The sequence below is a fragment of the Cervus canadensis genome, chromosome 2, assembly GCF_019320065.1.
Source record: "Cervus canadensis isolate Bull #8, Minnesota chromosome 2, ASM1932006v1, whole genome shotgun sequence".
NCBI classification, from domain to species: Eukaryota; Metazoa; Chordata; class Mammalia; order Artiodactyla; family Cervidae; genus Cervus; species Cervus canadensis.
In genome coordinates this window covers 75856752-75877359 of record NC_057387.1, presented here as the reverse complement: position 1 = coordinate 75877359, position 20608 = coordinate 75856752, and the positions used below count along the sequence as shown (strand labels likewise).

Here is a 20608-nt window from a genome sequence, read left to right as displayed (position 1 = left end):
GATTGAACCTGGGTCCCTGGCAGTAAAAGCACCGAGTCGTAACCATTGGACCCCCAGGCAAGTCCCTAAAAAATTGTTAATAGCTTGGATGCCAAACAAAGTCCATGTATGGACTGCATTCAGGACAGCAGTGTACAGCCTCTGCTCTAATCGTTGTCTGATCTTGTAGCCCCCAAATAATTTAGCCAGCCTTTAGAAATGAAGTTCTTGACCATGTATTAGGATACATCTTGTGTTTCATGATCTATAACAAGGGTTTTAGAGTAGCAGTGTTTGTCACTGATTTGCTTTTCACTGTGTATTGAGGCAGATTTGGGGTTGTCCCTATAATGTTATCATGTTTTTAAAGGGGAGAAGAAAAGTTGGCATGACAGCAAGCTTGTGAGAATTGCAGAGGATAGGGCTTTATTTAGTTATACCGAACAGGGGGTGTTGATACATTGGTTTTGGCACTCAGTGATGTGTGATGTAGACCAGGAGATCGTGTTTATATTATACCCAGGATCTTCATCAGCGCTGATACCATGTCAAAAGGAAACCTAAAATGCCCTGTATGTCGGACTTTGTTTTTCAGGAGCCGAGGAGTGCTCCACCAATTTTCGGGAACCGAGACTAACAAAATCTGGCCCTATGTTTACACACTTTTCTCGAACAAGATCACACCTGTTCAGTCCAAAGAAGCCTACTGAGCCTGCGCAGTGGAAGAACCGGGAAGATATGGTCATTCATTCAATTGTGTGTGTAGTATTGGTGCCATGTCCCAGTTAGCAGCTAGCCGAGATAGCTTGCAGTGTCTTTTCTAGTTTAAATGGTGAACAGACATGAAAACTAATGAATAGAATGAGTTAATGATGAGGCTCTTCTCTGCCTTTCTAAAAGAGGGGCCACCTACACGTGTTTAAGATGTCCCTGCACATGTCTCAAGTTCTTTATAAGAAAGGAAGCAACACAGGCTGGATTCCAAGCGGTGTATCGCCCAAGCTCTAGCTGATTTTCCACGGCCAGGTTGTTGCCATAGTAGCTTTTTCACACATGATGGTGGTGCTCCCTGGTTCTCCCCAGCCCCTAAAGGCTGTTGAAACATAGCACCAGGAGGCCTGAGAATGCCAGGGGCTATAGCTGCCTTTGTCCCGGTTCTCTGGCATCTGCCCTCCTGGTGACAGTGGGATTGAAACACTAGCTCTCAGTGATTGCTTCTCTGGCCTTGAGTGACTGTCCACAGTTCATTTTTTTTTCTGTTAGGAATGACGCCTTCTCTGCATCCATACTCCATTGAATCTTTTTCAGACATCCTAGAATGAAAGGACTTGGCTTCTACTACTTTTATTAGACATCTGTTTTCTCCCTCCCTAGACTATTAATATTGTTCCTGCTTTTATCCCTCTCAAATTCCTGTCTGAGAGCTGAGAGCTGGGGGACGATGTTCGGTCTCTTTATGCACCAGGAACTGAACTGTGTGGAGGGTCTACTTAAACTCTTGGTCTGACTCTCGTGAATTGACACCTCTCCTTTCTTTTATTGTGGCAAAATAAAACCCTAAGAGTCTTTGGGAAACTCTCAAAAACTGGGAAATAATTCACCTCCATAAATGTTGAAAGATTGTGTCTTGTGTATAGAAGTAAATAAGACCATATGGAATTACTGGACTGAAAGAATAGTTTAGCTTATAGTGAAGACAAAAAAATATATATTTTGAAAATGCTGCTAAATATTGATGCTGACAGTGTTTTTCTCTTGTGAGTGACCCAAGCATATTATAAATAGTTGGTAAAGGGAATGGAGCCTATGGGGTCAAGGAAAATATTGCACTAGCTGTGCCTAGACTCATGATGACAGCTTTATGATTATGGGATTTGATAAAATTGTAATTTTTTATTCTATTCCAAAGATGCTTTCTATAGGGTGGCCATTAAGTCTAGAAATATAGATCATACTATTTTGTCATTCACTAGAATATAGTATCAATAAACCATTTATTAAGGATTTGCCTGGTTTCCAGACTTGGTGGCCACTAATGCTCGCCCTCCTCTGGGAAGGACAATGAAATTTATTCCTGTTGCCTTAAAAATATTCCTCTTCATGCATCATGATTGTACCAGCGAGGGTCCTTTACTATTTCCAGAAGTGACTTCTGTGTAACTCTTAATACTGCTGAGAAAACAAAAGCCTTTCAGCATAGGTGATGTTGGAACACATTATTTATTTTCTGAAGATGTCGCAGTGAATTTCCAGCCATTCACTGACCCATGAATTCTATTTGGTAGCCATGCATCTTCTCTACAAACACTGCCCCCGCTCTGGCCAGTCCCTCTCGCTTTGTCCCTTCATGTGAATGTTCTTTGGTTCCCTTAGTGGAAACACAGACCAGTTTCCTCCTCATCCTCTGAATCCAAGTGAAGTAAGATGATTTACTTTCTAGGTTTATGCAGTTAAAATGCCCAGTTCAGATTTGTGAAACATCAGTGCATGATAGTGACTTTTGAGAAGAGTTGTGTTTGATTGCCAGTTGATGGGGATAGGGTGAAAATCAGACATGCAGATACAGCTCAGGTTTCCAGGGGAACCAGGCATAGAGAAAAACAAGTCTTATATGAGGAAAATTACACAATTTAGAGTGGTTTTGCCATGGAGACAATTTCCATAAAGTAGGAAAAGTAGAAAGTTAAGGTTATTATAGGGATCATTCAGGAGAGGAAAGTGTGTGCTTTTTTGGAAGCAGAAAAGTCTTCAAAACTTTCCTCACTTCTGTTGATGTTTAGCAGATGCTCCAATGTAATCATGGGCTTTGGAGTTTTGGGAAGAGGTATGGGAAATGGCCTCGGTGATCCCTGACTCCATATTCTGCTCCTTCATCCTTCCCTCCGTTCTCCCTTCCAGCAAAATAGACACTTAAAGCCAGCATCAGAGTCGCTCAATGCATCTCACTAGTGTGTGCTATTTCTGAGGTTGCCTTGCAGTAGAGGGCAGTCACCTTTGCTAGGTGAGACCATAATGAAAGCCACATGCTGTTTCCACGGGCTTTTGAAAGATGATGCTTGTTTGATGATGTTTGATAGCCTAAAAAAAATGTTCTGGTTTTCTTCAACAAAGTCTAGCTTTTCCTTCAATGATTTTGCACTAAAATAAAATAAAATTTTCTTGAAAATATTTTGACCAAGATAAAATTAAAGGGATCTCTTAGTTTTCCTTCTATTGCCACACGTGAGGTTCCATCAAAGCAAGGCACAAAGAGTAGTTTGGGTGGTTTCTAAAATTCCTACGTAATCCCACCTTCTCTGATTCCAGCAAGCTCTGCATTCATTTTGCTTTCTCTTATCCCCACCAGCTTCAGCTTTAGAACTTGAAAGCACTGCTGTGTTTCATATACTCTAACACTAAAGCAAGCGTATAATAGGTACCATTTATTGAAGGCCTGCTGAGTGTCATGTGTGTACAGTTTTAGGACATTTGCAAACATCTCATTTAATCTTGACAGCATCTTTTGAGATAGGCATGATCCCATGTTTATAAACAAAGCAAGGGTCGGCAGAGTAAAGCATCTTGCCCTGGCTTCTGCTGCCAATGCGCAGTGTAGACAGACTTGAACCCAGCTTTCCTAGCTCTGCTCCTAGATGTTAACTCCCTGCGTCCTGTCCCAAGCAACACAGGGCTCTGAGCTTGCTTATATTTCCAAGTGGCCTCACATCCAGAATGGCGGTGTTCACTCTGGTGACATCCACCTCTGTATGAGAGTGTTCCTTTTCCTTTTTCCCTTTTGCTTAAGCAAAGGAAGCTGCCAGAGGAGAGTCTGAGCCCTTGATCATCCATAACTGCTCACTTATAAGTAAAATGAATTGGGCTTCCCTGGTGGTTCAGCTGGTAAAGAATCTACCTGCAGTGTAGGAGACTTGGGTTTGATCTCTGGGTTGGGAAGATCCCCTGGAGAAGGGAATTGCTACCCACTCCAGTATTCTGCCTGGAGAATAATTCCATGGATTGTATAGTCCATGGGGGTCGCAAAGAGTGGGACATGACTGAGCGGCTCTTACTTTTGTACATAAGTAAAATGAAAGGCTGTCTAAGTAGGCCTGGCTTGGGTCCAGGCTACTCTGTGGCAGCGGCAAGCTCATGGTCCTCACTTGTTCTCTCGGTGTCCATGGTTTTGTGGCCCTGAAGGGACCTTGGTGCTTCTGCCACCCCAGCCGTGGTGCTCACACACTCCCCTAGACTCCTGGGAGCCCTCCAGACACTACTCAATACTTTGTTTCCCTGACATCAGAACAAATGACTCCCTTGCCTCTACCCCCAGACGTGCCCCCCATAGTAACTGATCTTTCCTGCAGTGCTAGCCAGTGAATGAATGGTGATTGGGCTCCTAATCCAGGGTCATCCTAGACTTTAATATCATCCTCCCTGTGTGACGTTGCCCATTAACATGGTCCTGAATGCCAAATCCACATCTTTGCCTGCCCTCTGATGTGGTGGCACTGCTCATCACTTACAATTCTGGCAGAAATGGCTTCCCATCTCACCTGCCTTCTCCAGGGTGACTCTCAGTACCTTCCAATAGCTCAGCTCACATGAGCTCCAGCTTCATCCAGGGTGTGCCCCTCTCTTTGGTAGGGAAGGGGAAAAGGTAAGAATAGGCACAGGCGATGGAGGATTCCTGGGAGACAGGTGATGCTGTGGCCTCTCCTGTCATTTCTAGGTTGAGTTTTTTTCTTTTCTGGTCACACCATGAAGCATGCAGAACTTACCCAACCAGGAATCGAACCTGTGCCCTCTGAAGTGGAAGTGCGGAGTCTTAACCACTGGACTGCCAGGGAAGCCCTGTAGGTTGTTGATAAATTCTGATAGAAAGATGCCTATACACCCATAAATAGAGTTTTTATACTTTTTAAATCACTGGAAACTGAGTTCAATATCTGATTTTGGTTATTTGTTTAAAGAAGTTTTAACCACCTGCTTGTGGTGTGTGTGTGGGGCAGGGGGTGGAGGGAGAAGTCTTTGCTTAAGTCATAAAGACAGCAAATTTCCAGGTATGTTCAGGTATCAGAAGGGCTTGGTAGTCACTGTTTATTGGTGCTATGTGCACTCCATCCATTATCTAATTAAATCCTCAACAATTAGCCTATGTAATAGTATTATCTCAATTATCTTGCCTCCTTGTGTTTTAAAACTGAAATGCTCCTGTTTACTTAACCTTTTCCTATATGTATAGGAATTAATCAGGAAATTCAAAAAGGCTTTTTTTGTGTTTTTCTAGTTTGAGCTCCCTATTCTCATGAATAGGTAAAACAATGTATTTGCTCCCACCTGGAATCTTTGCTTTTGGCCCTAGTGCCGAGACCGGAAATGGGCATCAGTGGGTCCTGGTGGTAGCCGCACACTGTGTATACAGAGGATGGTGTTTCATCTGTCTTCTGCTGGGTCACGGGATCTCGGGAGGCATTCATATCTACCTGATGGATTTCATGTGTTGCTTTTCACTTAATAGACAATATCTTTTCTTGCTGCAGTAATTTTGCCAGAAAGGCAATTCGTAAGACAGAGTCATGTCTATAGTATGAATTGCATTCTATTCCCCTCCATTTTCAGTAACTCCCTCGTCTGTTTGGTGTTTCAGAAGAGGAACCCAGTAACAAACACCTTTTCATGTGGGAATGTGGTCTGGTCATAAGGTTCCTTTCCTTATATAACTGACCCAGTCTGGTTTCCAGATGCAAAGTGTGCAAGACCCAGATGATGGGGGAACCGTGAAGCCGTATTTCAACTGTGAGGAAAATTTGCTTCCTGTGTCTGTTGAGATATAATTACAGTTGCTGATAAATGCCATACCTTATCTTTCTTTTAACAAATTGCACGATTCTTGCCAAAATAAATGTCATTATCTGTATGCTTCAGGAAATTCCCTAAATTGGTGTGTGCGTGTGAGAGAGAGAGAAAGAGAGAGGTGGTGTGTGTTTTGGCGGCGGGGGGTAGGGGGGGTGGGGAGTGGTGGATATATTCATTCCTTCTTTGGCGATAATTAGGCTATTCTATAAAGCACAGTGTCATTCTTGAAATAAAAGATTTCCTGTTTAAACACATGTCAAAAGAGCATTGTACCTTGAAGATTCTCACTGGGGTTGATGTGTGTCTAATTCCATTTCATAAAACCTTTCTCTTGAGACAGAAATGTGCTATAAATAAAAACAAAGTTTTGTGTTTAATTTAGAGAAGAATAAAGGGAAGAAAAATGAAAACTCAATCTTTGTGTCAGCTCCAAGGTGTCAGGGCATAGAGGGCTTTCCTAGTTTTATGAGAATTTGTACTACTGATTTTTATATATTCTTGAGATGAGTAGATCTCGGGAAATTGTTGCATTACAATGGCATTTCACTGTGATTCTTCTCAAGCTCAAATCAGTTCTCTAACCTAATGACAACTCGCCTCTGGTTTACTCTCCTGTGAAATGTCAGCTCCATTTTCCCAGAAGTCGTGTGTTTACAATGAGTCTGCTTTTCCTCAGTGTGGAAGTTATCAGTCCTCTTGATTTTGGTGTATGTGCTTAATTCAAAGTATCTAAACCTGTAGTCTAATCTGTACATGCTCTGTTAATTGTGTTATTGATGATTTTATCTGGCTTGAAGATTGACTCATACTTTTTAATTTGATAGAAATAAAGTTTTTTCTGCTTACAACTAGTGAATTCATTTAACATTTCTATATAGCCTTTTATACTTGGCAGTACACACCTTCACAAATACTCTCATTTATACCACTCTGCAACCTTCCCATTATCAACAGTGTTTTCTCCACTTTGAAGATGGGGAAAACCAAGAATACAGTGTTCCCTGGATAACGTGATAGTTGGGTGGCAGAGCAAGACCACAAATCCAAGATTTATGACCCCCTGTCTCATTTTCTGCTACACTTTGTTGCCTCACTTTGTTTACCTTCAAACTCCTTTATTTTCCAGCACTTTATTCTTTACCTATTTCCATGGACATTCTTTATTTTTGAAGCAACTGGATGATGTAAGCAGATCCCATCCTACAGGTAAGGAGACTGGATCAGAGTGCCTGACTCTAAGGTCATGCCTTCCAGGCTTACCCAGCAGAAGCAATAGCTCCAGCAGACCTCTCTGGTGGGAGCTTGAGGTTTACAGGAAACAGAGCCTTTGAAGGAGAATCTTCCTGTGACAGGGACGGGGGCACACGCCCTGGCTTCTCCCAGCCTCTCCTGTCTCCTGCAGGGACTTTCCAGTTAGCTGAAGTCAGATGCCAGCTGACGCAGCAACTTACTCTCCAGGCTTCCATGTCCCTGAAATGTGAACTGGACCTAGTGGCAATGTGTGACATTGTTTTAAAGTTCAAACCATTCACTTTTTAGGAGGATTTTATATCTTGACCCCATTGGCTTAACACTTGGGTATATAATGTGCTTTAACCACTGGAGGTGAGCAGAAATGAAGGTGTTGCTTCTGAGTAGAAGCCTTAGGACCAGAGGATGGGTACCTATCTCTCCATCTGCATTGAAACTTGCAAGCTTTATGGGGCTTTTCTTTTACCTGAATCCTAAAGTGAAGAAGCAGAGACATTCCTTTGCCAACAAAGTTCCATCTAGTCAAGGCTATGGTTTTTCCAGTAGTCATGTATGGATGTGAGAGTTGGACTATAAAGAAAGCTGAGCACTGAAGAATTGATGCTTTTGAACTGCAGTGTTGGAGAAGACTTTTGAGAGTCCCTTGGACTGCAAGGAGATCCAACCAGTCCATCCTAAAGGAGATCAGTCCTGGGTATTCATTGGAAGGATTGATGTTGATGCCGAAACTCCAATACTTTGGCCACCTGATGCGAAGAGCTGACTCATTGGAAAAGACCCTGATGCTGGGAAAGATTGAAGGCAGGAGGAGAAGGGGATGACAGAGGATGAGATGGTTGGATGGTATCACTGACTCAATGGACATGAGTTTGAGTAAACTGGGAGTTGGCGATGGACATGGAGGCCTGGCATACTGCAGTCCATGGGGTCGCGAAGAGTCGGACATGACTGAGTGACAGAACTGAACTGAACATATGCCAGATAGATGTCAGAACTGTGTGAGGCAGGACTGGAGCGATAAAGATAAGACCAACTTGAGTTGGGAAGTTGTATTGACCTGGTCTCAAAATTCACAGCCGACTTTATGCTGAGAAGAGACTCATCCCATTTGCATGATGTAATTGTACTACAGGTCTGAACTAAGATGTGATAGTAGAGTTCAACAAAAGGGTGGTTGTATTATATTTTTCTGAAATGGGAGCCACTGTGTGAAATCTTATTTTTAAATGTTGGCAATTTAAACTTCTTAAAAACACTGCACAGGCCGAAGAGCATATCTATTTAAGCTGATGTGGGACTTCTGGATGAGAACACAGGAGGTAGAAAAGAGGGTCTTAGTGGCTGGATGGCCATGAAGTAAGGGGGTAGGGTATACAAGGGCAAAGGGCTTGAAGGAGAGGATTTCTAATTTTGATGACCAAATAAAAGCTTATTTATATAGAATTCTGATTTATCAGAGAACACTACTTGTTTAAATAATTTGAGGTTTTTCCCCCCCAGAGTTCAATTTGGTTTAGTTTTCCCCATATTCATTTCAGCCAGTGAATATGTAAGCAACTAATAATTAAATGAAAAACATGCCCATACTTGAGGGAACCTACCTAGGCTAAATATGTAGTATATGTATTTTATTTATGTGCATATTTTATATGTGCACATAAATATATGTATTATGTAGTCATTCAGTTGTGTCCAACTCATTTGTGACCCCACGTACTGTAGCCTTCCAGGCTCCTCTGTCCATGGGATTTTCCAGGCAAGAATACTGGAGTGGGTTGCCATTCCTACTCCAGGGAATCTTCCCAACCCAGGGACTGAATCCCTGACCCCTGCATTGACAGGTGGATTCTTTCCTATTGAGTCACCAGGCAAGCACACACACACACACACGTACATGTATATGTAAATATGTGTGTGTACATATATGCACGTGTAACAGAAGATTACAGTTATTGAAGATATACTCTGGTGTCACACAGTGGACCAAGCATTGTACCCCAGTTATAGATGATGAACCTCAGGGTTAGAGAAAGGAAGACTTCAACTCCAGTGCTCACGTATGATTATTCAGCTGTTCTTCCTCATTCTGACTCTCACTAGTCAAAGATCCAGAGGGACCTGAAAATTTATTACCTAAAAATTTATACATGTTGGCATTTATCAATTGAAATTAGATGGTGAGGACTCTGAAGATGACAGTTGCCTAAGTCGTACCCTTTCTCTATATCTTCCCCAAACTATACAGATAAGGAAAGCAAATAAAATCACAATTAACTCACTACATAACACAATTATATCTACCACATAACCAGTTAAGGGCCCTGCAGTCAGGGCTCCTTTGGCCTTGGGCAGGACTTGCAAGAGTCTGGGTGGAGAGCCTTGCCACTTGGAGGTGACTAGGACCTGAGGAGTGTTGAGTCTTTCCTGTGGCCAGCTTTTCTCCCAGCCAGGATCCTCGCATAAGTCCCTTTACAAGGCAGAAAGAGCTCCCATGGAGGGATTAAATCTTCTATCCCATCAGGAGTTGCCATCTTGCACCCCGCATTCTAAGTATGCAACCCTGAGAAAGTGATTTCCTGTCAAGGAAGAATCAGGGATACTACTCTGTGTCCAGATTAGTCAAGACGGATCAGTCACTCTCTTCACAGTAATGGCCCAAATACACTGACCACCCTCGATCCACTGACTGTGTTATATTATATCAACCACCCTGGGTCCAGCAGTAGGCGAGAAGTGGGTGCAGGCTAGCATTCCTTAAATTCTTTAAATTCAGGTTAAAGACCTGAATGAATCATCTGTATTTTATCTGTATTAAACTGTTATGTACCCCCCGTATTAAGCCAGTGTGCTGTGCTTAGTCGCTCAGTTGTGTCTGACTCTGCGACCCCATGGACTGTATGTAGCCTGCCAGGTACCTCTGTCAACCGGGATTCTCCAGGCAAGAATACTGGAGTGGGTTGCCATGCCCTCCTCCAGGGGATCTTCCCAACCCAGGGATCGAACCCATGTGTCTTGCATTGCAGGTGGATTCTTCACTGTCTGAGCCACCAGGGAAGCTCATATTAAGCCAATAAAATGACTCAATTTTTTAGTGCTCATATGAAAACCTTGGGCTTCCCAGGTGGCGCTAATGGTAAAGAACCTGCCTGTCAATGCAGGAGACATAAGAGACGCAGGTTCAATCTTTGGTTTGGGAAGATCGCCTGGAGGAGGCATGGCAATCCTCTCCAGTATTCTTACCTGGAGAATCCCATGGACAGAGGAGCCTGGCAGGGTATAGTCCATAGGGTTGCAGAGTTGGGCATGACCAAAGTGACTTTGCATGCATGCATGTAGGAAGACATTACCTAAAAATTTATGCATGTTGGCATTTATCAATTGAAGTTAGATGGTGAGGACTCTCTGAAGATAACAGTTGCCTAAGTCTTACCCTTTCTATGTATCTTCCCCAAACTATACAGATCAAGGAAAGCAAATAAATCACAATTAACTCACTACATAACACAGTTCTATCTACCACATAACCAGAAAACAAACTCTTATTGTATTTGAATGGAGAAATATCCCTAATTAAGAGCACTGCCTATGGAGCCCATTTGAAAATGGAGGCTGGGATTAATTGGAAAAAGGAGAGTGTAGTGACATTTAGAGAGTCCCAACACTAAGTGGAAAAATACTGAGGAGCCATTCTGGATTAGAGCTCTCACTAATGGGGGAAGAAAGAGTCTAATAAACGTTATGTAGAGGTGCAGCTTCTGGGAGAAAACAAGGAACTTAGGAGGAGACATCTCTTGGAGATACAGTAACAAGTAGGAAAAACAAAGAAGTTGGTAGAAATGACAATTTCTAGAGAAATGAGAGTTTCATTAAATCTAATCATACTCCTGCTGCTGCTGCTAAGTCGCTTCAGTCGTGGCCGACTCTGCGACGCCATAGATGGCAGCCCACCAGGCTCCTCCGCCCCTGGGATTCTCCAGGCAAGAACACTGGAGTGGGTTGCCATTTCCTTCTCCAATGCATGAAAGTGAAAAGTGAAAGTGAAGTCGCTCAGTCGTGTCGGACTCTTAGTGACCCCATGGACTGCAGCCCACCAGGCTCCTCTGTTTATGGGATTTTCCAGGCAAGAGTACTGGAGTGGGATGCCATTGCCTTCTCCATACTAAACTCTCCCTAATCCTCCTCCCCTATCCTCCAAAAGGCTAGTCATTAAAGAAACTGTATTTCACTGTACCAACTGAAGAGGGCACTCTTGAACTAAGAAACTAGGAAGTCACTCAAATCCTTCAACCCCATCCATGGAAACATCTGGTCCAGGAAAATCCAAAAGTCTTGAAAATCCAAATGTCTTGAATATGAACAGGTGAAAGCAGCCAATATCCACAGAAAGTTAGTTTCAAAAGGAAGTCAATTGAGAATCAAAATTCTTCAGCTGATGAAAGCATTCAAGGCCCAACCTAAAAGCAGAAAAAGCTGTAGCACAACACTCCAACCTGAATCAAATATTGTTCGACAAGCCATAAAAGATATGAAAAAGCATCACAAATCAGTAATCCATAAATGCAGATGAGAAGTGGGCACAAAGCAAAAAGGTGTGAAATAAGAATTGACTGAACACAGAAAAGAAAGTGAATGAAATGACCACCATCTCCAAAATTGGGACTAAATTACAAGATGCACAAGAAGGAATAGATTCATCAAAGTATACAAAGAAGATGTGGAAAAGTGAGATGAAAATTTCCATGACAATGAAACAAAATAAGAAAAAGTATGAAACTCATAAAAAAAATAATAGTTATAGAAGTCTGACAAAGAAGATCTAGTATACCTATAACTGAGTCTGTAAAGAAGAAAAAGCATAAATCAAAGCCAACATTTAAAGCTGTAATGCAATAAAAACTTATCAGTAAATACATAAACCCTGAATCTATATATTGAAAAGGATACTGTATGTTGAAAGTTACACTGTGGAATTTTGAACATTGACTCAGAATAGTCAGTGTTAAGATATATTCTTTATGCTTTTGGTTGTGCTGGGTCTTCATGGCTGCAGGGACTTTTCTGTAGTTGCGGTGAGTTGGGGGCTGCTCTCATGCTGTGGTCCTCAGGCTTCTCACCGCAGTGGCTTCTCTCATTGCGGAGCTCGGGCTCTAGAGCAGTCTCAGTAGTTGTGGCTCCTGGGCTTAATTACTCCTCGGCATGTGGGATCTTCCAGGATCAGGGATCAAACCTGTGTGTCCTGCATTAATGGGCAGATTCTTTAGCACTGAGGCACCAGAAAAGCCTAAAACATATTCTTGTATGTCCAGAAAAACTCCTCTAAACTTTAAGTCAAAAAGACCAAGTGATTCAGTATACAAATCAAACCAACAATTGAGTCATATTTTCAAGGAAACAAAGTGTGAACCAAGGATTGTATATCTAGCCAAGCTCATTTTCAGTTATTAAGCAAATGTGGCAAAAAAGAAAAAAAGGGTATAGTTGTTGACTCTGGGTGAAAGGCATCAGGAGTAGTATTCTTTTAACTTTTATACAGTTGGAAAAAATATCAATTACTGAGTTGCTACATTAAAAAATTTTTTTAATATATTTACTCTTTTGAGTATTTATTGATTTCTTAATTCCTTCCTCTCCCCAGCCCCTGGTAACCACTCATCCATCTACTTTCTGTCTATGAATTTGACTATTCTGGGCATTCATTGTAAATGGAACTGTGTAAGAGGACTTTTATGCCTGGCTTTTTCATTTAGCTTTGTTTTTTTAAGGTTCATCCATGTTGTAGCATGAATCAGTGCTTAATTCTTTTTTTGTGGGGGAAAATATTCTTTTAATATAGGATGTACCACATTTTGTTCATTCATCACTTGGGTAGTTTCCATCTTTTGGTTATAAAGAATGATGCTGCAATGAACACTTGTGTGTAAGTTTTTGTGTGGATGGATGTTTTCAATTCACTTGGTTATATATTAACACTTAAGAATTAAGTTCCTGGGGCATATGGTAACCCTATGTTTAACTTTTTAAGGAATGGCCAAACTGTTTTCCAAGGTGAGAATTTTACATTCTCACCAGCAATGCGTTCCAGTGGGTTCCAATTTCTTCATGCTCTTGCCAACACTTGCTATTGTGTCTTTTTTTTAAATTTATTTTTATTGAAGGATAATTGCTTTACAGAATTTTGTTGTTTTCTGTCAAACCTATGAATCAGCCATAGGTATACGAACCTCCCTCCCGTCTCCCTCCCATCCCACCCCTCTAGGTTGATACAGAGCCCCTGATTGAGTTTCCTGAGCCATACAGCAAATTCCCATTGGCTCTCTATTTTACATATGGTAATGTAAGTTTCCATGTTACTCTTCCCATACATCTCACCCTCTCCTCCCACTTCCCCATGTCCATAAGTCTATTCTCTGTGTCTGTTTCTGCATTGCTACCCTGTAAATAAATTCTTCAGTACCATTTTTCTGGATTCTGTATATGTGCATTAGAATACGATATTTATCTTTCTCTTCCTGATTCACTTCACTCTGTATAATAGGTTCTAGGTTCATCCACCTCATCAGAACTGACTCAAATGCATTCCTTTTTATGGCTGAGCAATATTCCATTGTGTATATGTAGCACAACTTCTTTATCCATTCATCTGCCAATGGACATCTGGGTTGCTTCCATGTTCGAGCTATTGTCGATAGTGCTGCAGTGAACAATGGGATACATGTGTCTTTTTCAATTTTGGTTTCCTCAGGGTATATGTCTAGGAATGGGATTGCTGGGTCATATGGTGGTTTATTCCTAGTTTTTTAAGGAATCTCCATACCATCTTTCATAGTGGCTGTATCAATTTACACTCCCACCAACAGTGCAAGAATGTTTGTTTCTCTGTACCATCTCCATCTTTTTTGTAGATTTTTTGATGATGGCCATTCTGACTGGTGTGAGGTGATATCTCATTATGGTTTTGATTTGCATTTCTCTAATATTAACTTATATGCAGAGTACATCATGAGAAACGCCGGGCTGGAAGAAGCACAAGCTGGAATCAATAAGAAGCACAAGCTTGGAATCAAGCTGGAGAAATGTCAATAACCTCAGATATGCAGATGACACCACCCTTATGGCAGAAAGTGAATAAGAATGATGCTGAAGCTGAAACTCCAATACTTAGGCCACCTCATGTGAACACCTGACTCATTGGAAAAGACCCTGATGCTGGGAGGGATTGGGGGCAGGAGGAGAAGGGGACGACAGAGGATGAGATGGTTGGATGGCATCACCGACTCGATGGACATGAGTTTGAGTAAACTCCGGGAGTTGGTGATGGACAGGGAGGCCTGGCGTGCTGCAATTCATGGGGTCACAAAGAGTTGGACACGACTGAGCGACTGAACCAAATGAACTGAATATTGATGTTGAGCATTTTTCATGGGTTTGTTAGCCATCTGTATGTCTTCTTTGGAGAAATGTCTGTTCAGATCTTTTCCCCACTTTTTGATTGGGTTGTTTATTTTTCTGGCATTGAGTTGTATGATCTGCTTCTATGTTTTAGAAATTAATCCTCTGTCAGTTGTTTCATTTGCTATTATTTTCTCCCATTCTGAGAGTTGTCTTTTCACCTTGCTTTTAGTTTCCTTTGCTGTGCAAAAGCTTTTAAGTTTAATCAGGTCCCACTTGTTTACTTTTGGTTTTATTTCCATTATTCTAGGAGGTGGGTCATAGTGGATCTTGCTTTGATTTATGTCATCAAGTGTTCTGCCTATGTTTTCCTCGTAAGAGTTTTATAGTTTCTGGTCTTACATTTAGGTCTTTAATCCATTTTGAGTTTATCTTTGTGTATGGTGTTAGGAAGTGTTCTAATTTCATTCTTTTACATGTAGCAGTCCTGTTTTCCCAGCACCATTTATTGAAGAGGCTGTCTTTGCCTCATTGTATATTCCTGCCTCTTTTGTCAAAATTAAGGTACCTACAGGTGCATGGATTTATTTCTGGTCTTTCTATCTTGTTTCATTGGTCTATATTTCTCTTTTTGTGACAGTACCATACTGTTTTGATGCGTGTAGCTTTGTAGTATAATCTGAAGTCAGGAAGGTTGATTCCTCCGGCTCCATTCTTCTTTCTCAAGACTGCTTTGGCTATTCGGGGTCTTTTGTGTTTCCATATGAATTGTGAAATTTTTTGTTCCAGTTCTGTGAAAAATACCATTGGTAATTTGATAGGGATTGCATTGAATCTGTGGATTGCATTTTCATTTTCACAATATTGATTCCTCCTACCCAGGAACATGGAATATCTCTCCATCTGTTTATGTCATCTTTGGTTTCTTTCATTAGTGTATTGTAATTTTCTGTGTACAGTTCTTTTGTCTCTTTAGGTAAGTTTATTCCTAGATACTTAATTCTTTTTGTTTGCAATGGTGAATGGGATTGATTCCTTAATTTCTCTTTCTGATTTTTCCTTGTTAGTATATAGAAATGCAAGTAATTTCTGTGTGTCCTTCAACTTTGCTAAATTCACTGATTAGCTCTAGTAATTTTCTGATACTATCTTTAGGGTTTTCTATGTACCGTATCATGTCATATGCAAACAGTGAGAGCTTTACTTCTTTTCCAATCTGTATTCATTTTATTTCTTTTTCTTCTCTGATTGCTGTAGCTAGGATTCCCAAAACCATGTTTAATAGTAGTGGTGAAAGTGGATACCCTTGTCTTGTTTCTGATCTTAGGGGGAATACTTTCCATTTTTCACCATTGAGAATAGTGTTTGCCATAGGTTATCATATATGCCATTTACTATGCTGAGGTAGGTTCCTTCTATGCCCATTCTTTGAAGGGTTTTAATCATAAATGTACATCATGAGAAACGCTGGGCTAGAAGAAACACAAACTGGAATCAAGATTGCTGGGAGAAATATCAATAACCTCAGATATGCAGATGACACCACCCTTATGGCAGAGAGTGAAGAGGAGCTGAAAAGCCTCTTGATGAAAGTGAAAGAGGAGAGTGAAAAAGTTGGCTTAAAGCTCAACATTCAGAAAACTAAGATCATGGCATCTGGTCCCATCACCTCATGGGAAATAGATGGGGAGACAGTAGAAACAGTGTCAGATTTTATTTTTTGGGGCTCCAAAATCACTGCAGATGGTGATTGCAGCCATGAAATTAAAAGACACTTACTCCTTGGAAGGAAAGTTATGACCAACCTAGATAGCATATTAAAAAGCAGAGACATTACTTTGCCAACAAAGGTCCGTCTGGTCAAGGCTATGGTTTTTCCAGTGGTCATGTATGGTTGTGAGAGTTGGACTGTGAAGAAAGCTGAGCACCGAGGAACTGATGCTTTTGAACTGTGGTGTTGGAGAAGACTCTTGAGAGCCCCTTGGACTGCAAGGAGACCCAACCAGTCCATCCTAAAGGAGATCAGTCCTGGGTGTTCACTGGAAGGACTGATGCTGAAGCTGAAACTCCAATACTTTGGCCACCTCATGCGAAGTGTTGACTCATTGGAAAAGACCCTGATGCTGGGAGGGATTGGGGGAGGAGGAGAAGGGACGACAGAGGATGAGATGGCTGGATGGCATCACTGACTCGATGGACATGGGTTTGGGTAGACTCTGGGAGTTTGTGATGGACAGGGAGGCATGGTGTGCTGCGATTCATGGGGTCACAAAGAGTCAGTCATTGCTGAGTGACTCTACTGACTGACTGACAGTCACAGAGATTTACCCCTATGCTTTCTTCTAAGAATTTTGTAATCCTTTTTAGGTCTTCGGTCTATTTTGAGTTAAGTTTTGTGTATGGCATAAGGTGGGGCTCCAACAATTCTTTTGCAGGTGGACATGTGTTGTGCAGCAACTTTTGTTAGAATGGCTATTCTTTCTTAATTGAATTGTCTTGGTACTTTTGTTAAAATCAACTAAAAACAGATTAATGGTTTTATTCCTGGATTCTCAATTCTCTCCTATTGATCTGTGTATCTCTCCTTATGCCATCATTACCATCTTGATTACTGTCTTGTAGGACATTTTGAAATAGAAAACACAAGTCTCCAACTTTGATCTTCTCTTTTAAGAAAGGACATTTCCTGGGTGACTTTAATTTCCATATGAATTTTAGGGTCAACTGGTCAATTTTTGCAAAAAATGACAGCTGGGTTTTTTTTTTTTTTGCTAGAGATTACATTTAATCTGTCGGTCAATTTCAGGTATATTGCCATTTTAACAGACTTCCCTGGTGGCTCAGATGGTAAAAGCATCTGCCTACAATGCGGGAGACCTGGGTTCGAACCCTGGGTTGGGAAGATCCCCTGGAGAAGGAAATGGCAACCCACTCCAGTATTCTTGCCTGGAAAATCCCATGGACGGAGGAGCCTGGCAGGCTACAGTCCATGGGGTTGCAAAGAGTCGGACACGACTGAACAACTTCACTTCTTCACTTCTGCCGTTTTTTTTTTTTTTTTTTTTTTACTTCTGCAGTTTTAACAATATTAAGTCTACCTGCCTTTGATTATGTGATGCCTTTCTATTTATTTAATTCTTCTCCAATTTATCTCAGTCAAGTTTTGTAGTTTTTGGTGTATATATCTTTTGCTATGGTTTTTAGAAAATACTATTGCTAAGTATTATATTCTTTTGATGTTATTGTAAGTGGAATTTTTTTCTTAATTTCATTTTCATATTGTTTATTGCTAGTACAGATATGAAATTGATTTTTGTGTACTGATCTTGTAACCTCATGTCTTGCTAGCCACATTTTTAGCTCTAACAATTATTTTCCCATGTTCAAATTGTCCCAAATTTGGCAAGTAGGATCCTCTTCAAGTTGTTCCTGTTTCTTTTTAATGTGGCTCCATCAGTGTTTGGATACTTACTTGATTGTTGACATAAGATTTCACAGTGTCATCTCAGCTTTCCCTTCCAAGACCTGGAATTAGTCAATTCTCCACAGAGTTCTGGTCTCTTTTAGTGGGACAATGAAGTATTTAGAAAACACCAGGATCCTGGCACCAAGGGTGCTCATTGTCTCTGTGGTGACGTTAGATAGAATAAAAACATGTATATATTTTAAGTTATTAGTTCATACTGGTGTTCAAATTTAAACATTGCAGAATTTTTCCATACCCTCTTTTATTTTATATTTTCTTCTCAAACTGAAAATCTTATTTCTTATTCACATTGATATATTAATCTGCTTTGTCCCAGTGCTACTCTCAGTATTATGTAAATCAACTCAGTATTATGTAAATAAACTAGGAAGTTTTTCTATTTAAAAAATTGCCAGTCTAGTTCAGTAGTGTATTTAGTGGCCTAGCTGATTTACATTCTGGTACTAGCTCCTTATTTTCTTGAAGACTGGTAGCAGTTGACTGACAGACAGTTGGCTGTTAATTTTTGTATGTCAGTTTTACATTCTGCTATATTAGGGAATTCTTTTATTATTTCTGTGTTATAGTACTGATTCTGTTGGGTACTGATTCTATATATACTGATCTAGTATATACTGATTTATATATACTGATCTAGTGATATAGTACTGATTCTATATATACTGATCTATAGTACTGATTCCATGTTTAATATGTGTACATAGGAATAATTTGACCTATTTTCCACTTTTCTAGTTCTAATTGTTTTCTCTTTTGTTTCTAATTGTTTCTCTTTCTTCATTGGTTAATATTTCCAGCAGTGTCAAGTAGTAGTGGAGACAACAGCATCCTTTATCTTGTTTCTGGCCTTAGAAGGAGTCTGTGTCATGTTTCTCCATAAATAAGACTTCTTAAGTTTCCTTCATTTCAAAAGGTAGCTATGTTCCTTTCATTGATTCTTTCCTAAGACATTCTAATTATGTGTCTATGTCATATTTCATTGATTTATGTTTTTCTCCTTATTATCTCCTTCCTTGGAATTCTTGATTCAGTTTGTTGATTTTTTCCCTAGCTGTTAACACTGAAAATATAATTCATTTATGTTCATTTTATCATTTTTATACATGTTTAAGACTGTGAGTTTTCCTTTGATCGTTTTCACAGCAGCATCTCACAAATTCTGAGATGCAGTGCTTTCATTATACTACTTTTAGAAATTTTTCGATTTTGTTTGTATATGCTCTTTACACAAAGGCTGTTTAATAGTTTTTCTTTCAAATTCTATGCAGAAGGGTTTTTGATTTTTCAATTTTGATATTAATTTATAATATTATTGCATTGTGGTCAAAATTATTTTAGTGTGGGCCTTCCCTGTTGGTCCACTGGTTAAGATTCTGTGCTCCCAATGCAGGAGACATGGGTTCCACCCCTGGTTGGGGAACTAATCTCACATGCTGCATGATGGGGCCTAAAGTTAAGAAAAAAATTTTTTGGGGGTATGATTTCTACCTTACTGTACTTTTGAATATACTTTTGTCAGGTTTTGTGACTCTCCATGAATGCTTGAAAAGAAGCTAAATTCTCTATTATTCTGTATCTGCATTACTTATTAATAATTTATGGACAACTATAAAAGAGTTTCATCATTAAATTTACTAAGTGTTGTATCTGAGAAAAATGAGATTGTTAATCAGGATTTCATTGTGATATATTTAAGTAAGATTCTACTAGAAATCTGGTTTGGTTAATCACTTGTTTCTTTTAGAAGTCTGTACTTTTTTTGGCCACACAGTGTGGCATGTGGGATCTTAGTACCCCAACTGGAACCTGCACCTCCTGCATTGGAAGCATGGAGTGTTAACCATCGGGCCACCGGGGAAATCCGGGAAATCCAAGAATCCCTGCTTCTTAATCTCCTAAGATGGGATATGCCAGTTGGCCAAAGCTGGTAAGAGGAGGAAAATTTCTTACTTTTCAATTACCCTGAAGTGAACAATGAAAAATACTTTTAACTATCAAACTCTAAAAAATTTAAAATATTAATAATAGTCAGGATTGTGAGGTTATAATGTAAAGGGAAATTTATAACTATCACAGGATATACAAATCAATAGAGTCACTATGGAAGGCAAATTGCTAGTATATATCTTATCAGTATTAAGAATTCACATGTCTTTTGATCCTATATTCTATGTATTTCAAGGATTCCTTTCTACAGAAATACATATGTGCATGAAGTTATGTAGAATATATGTTGAAGTCTTGTTTGAAACAGCAAACACTTGAAACAACCTGAAATCTTACAGTAAGTGTATGGTTAAGTGATAAATAATAAATCCTAGTCTATCCATATATGGACCATTATGCACTGGATAATTTTCCAGATATATTGTTTGTTTAAGTTTGGCTGCCCTGAGTCTTTGTTGTTGCATGTGGGCTTTCTCTAGTTTCAGTGAGCAGAGGCTACCCTCTAGTTGTGATGAGTGGGCTTCTCATTGCGGTGCTTCTCTTGGTGCAGAGCACAGCTTAGGCTGCGTTGGCTTCAGTGCTTGTGGCATGTGGGCTCAGTTGCCCTGTGGCATGTGGAATCTTCCCATACCAAGGATCAAACTTATGTCCCCTGCATTGGCAGGCAGATTCTTAACCATTGGACCCCTAGGGAAGTCCATTAATAAAAAATATAAACAA

General features: G+C 40.2%; 1 protein-coding gene across 2 annotated transcripts in view; it reads left to right on the top strand.

Annotated features, from left to right (window-relative positions):
• AK4 (adenylate kinase 4) overlaps nt 1-6659 on the top strand; it is an 85318-nt gene extending 78659 nt beyond the window's left edge. For both annotated transcript variants that reach the window (XM_043461083.1, XM_043461084.1), the window contains one exon: nt 575-6659. In XM_043461083.1, coding sequence (XP_043317018.1) covers nt 575-689 — 115 coding nt within the window. In that variant the 3' untranslated portion in view covers nt 690-6659. The remainder of the gene's footprint in view (nt 1-574) is intronic.
• The last annotated feature ends 13949 nt before the right edge of the window (nt 6660-20608 follow it).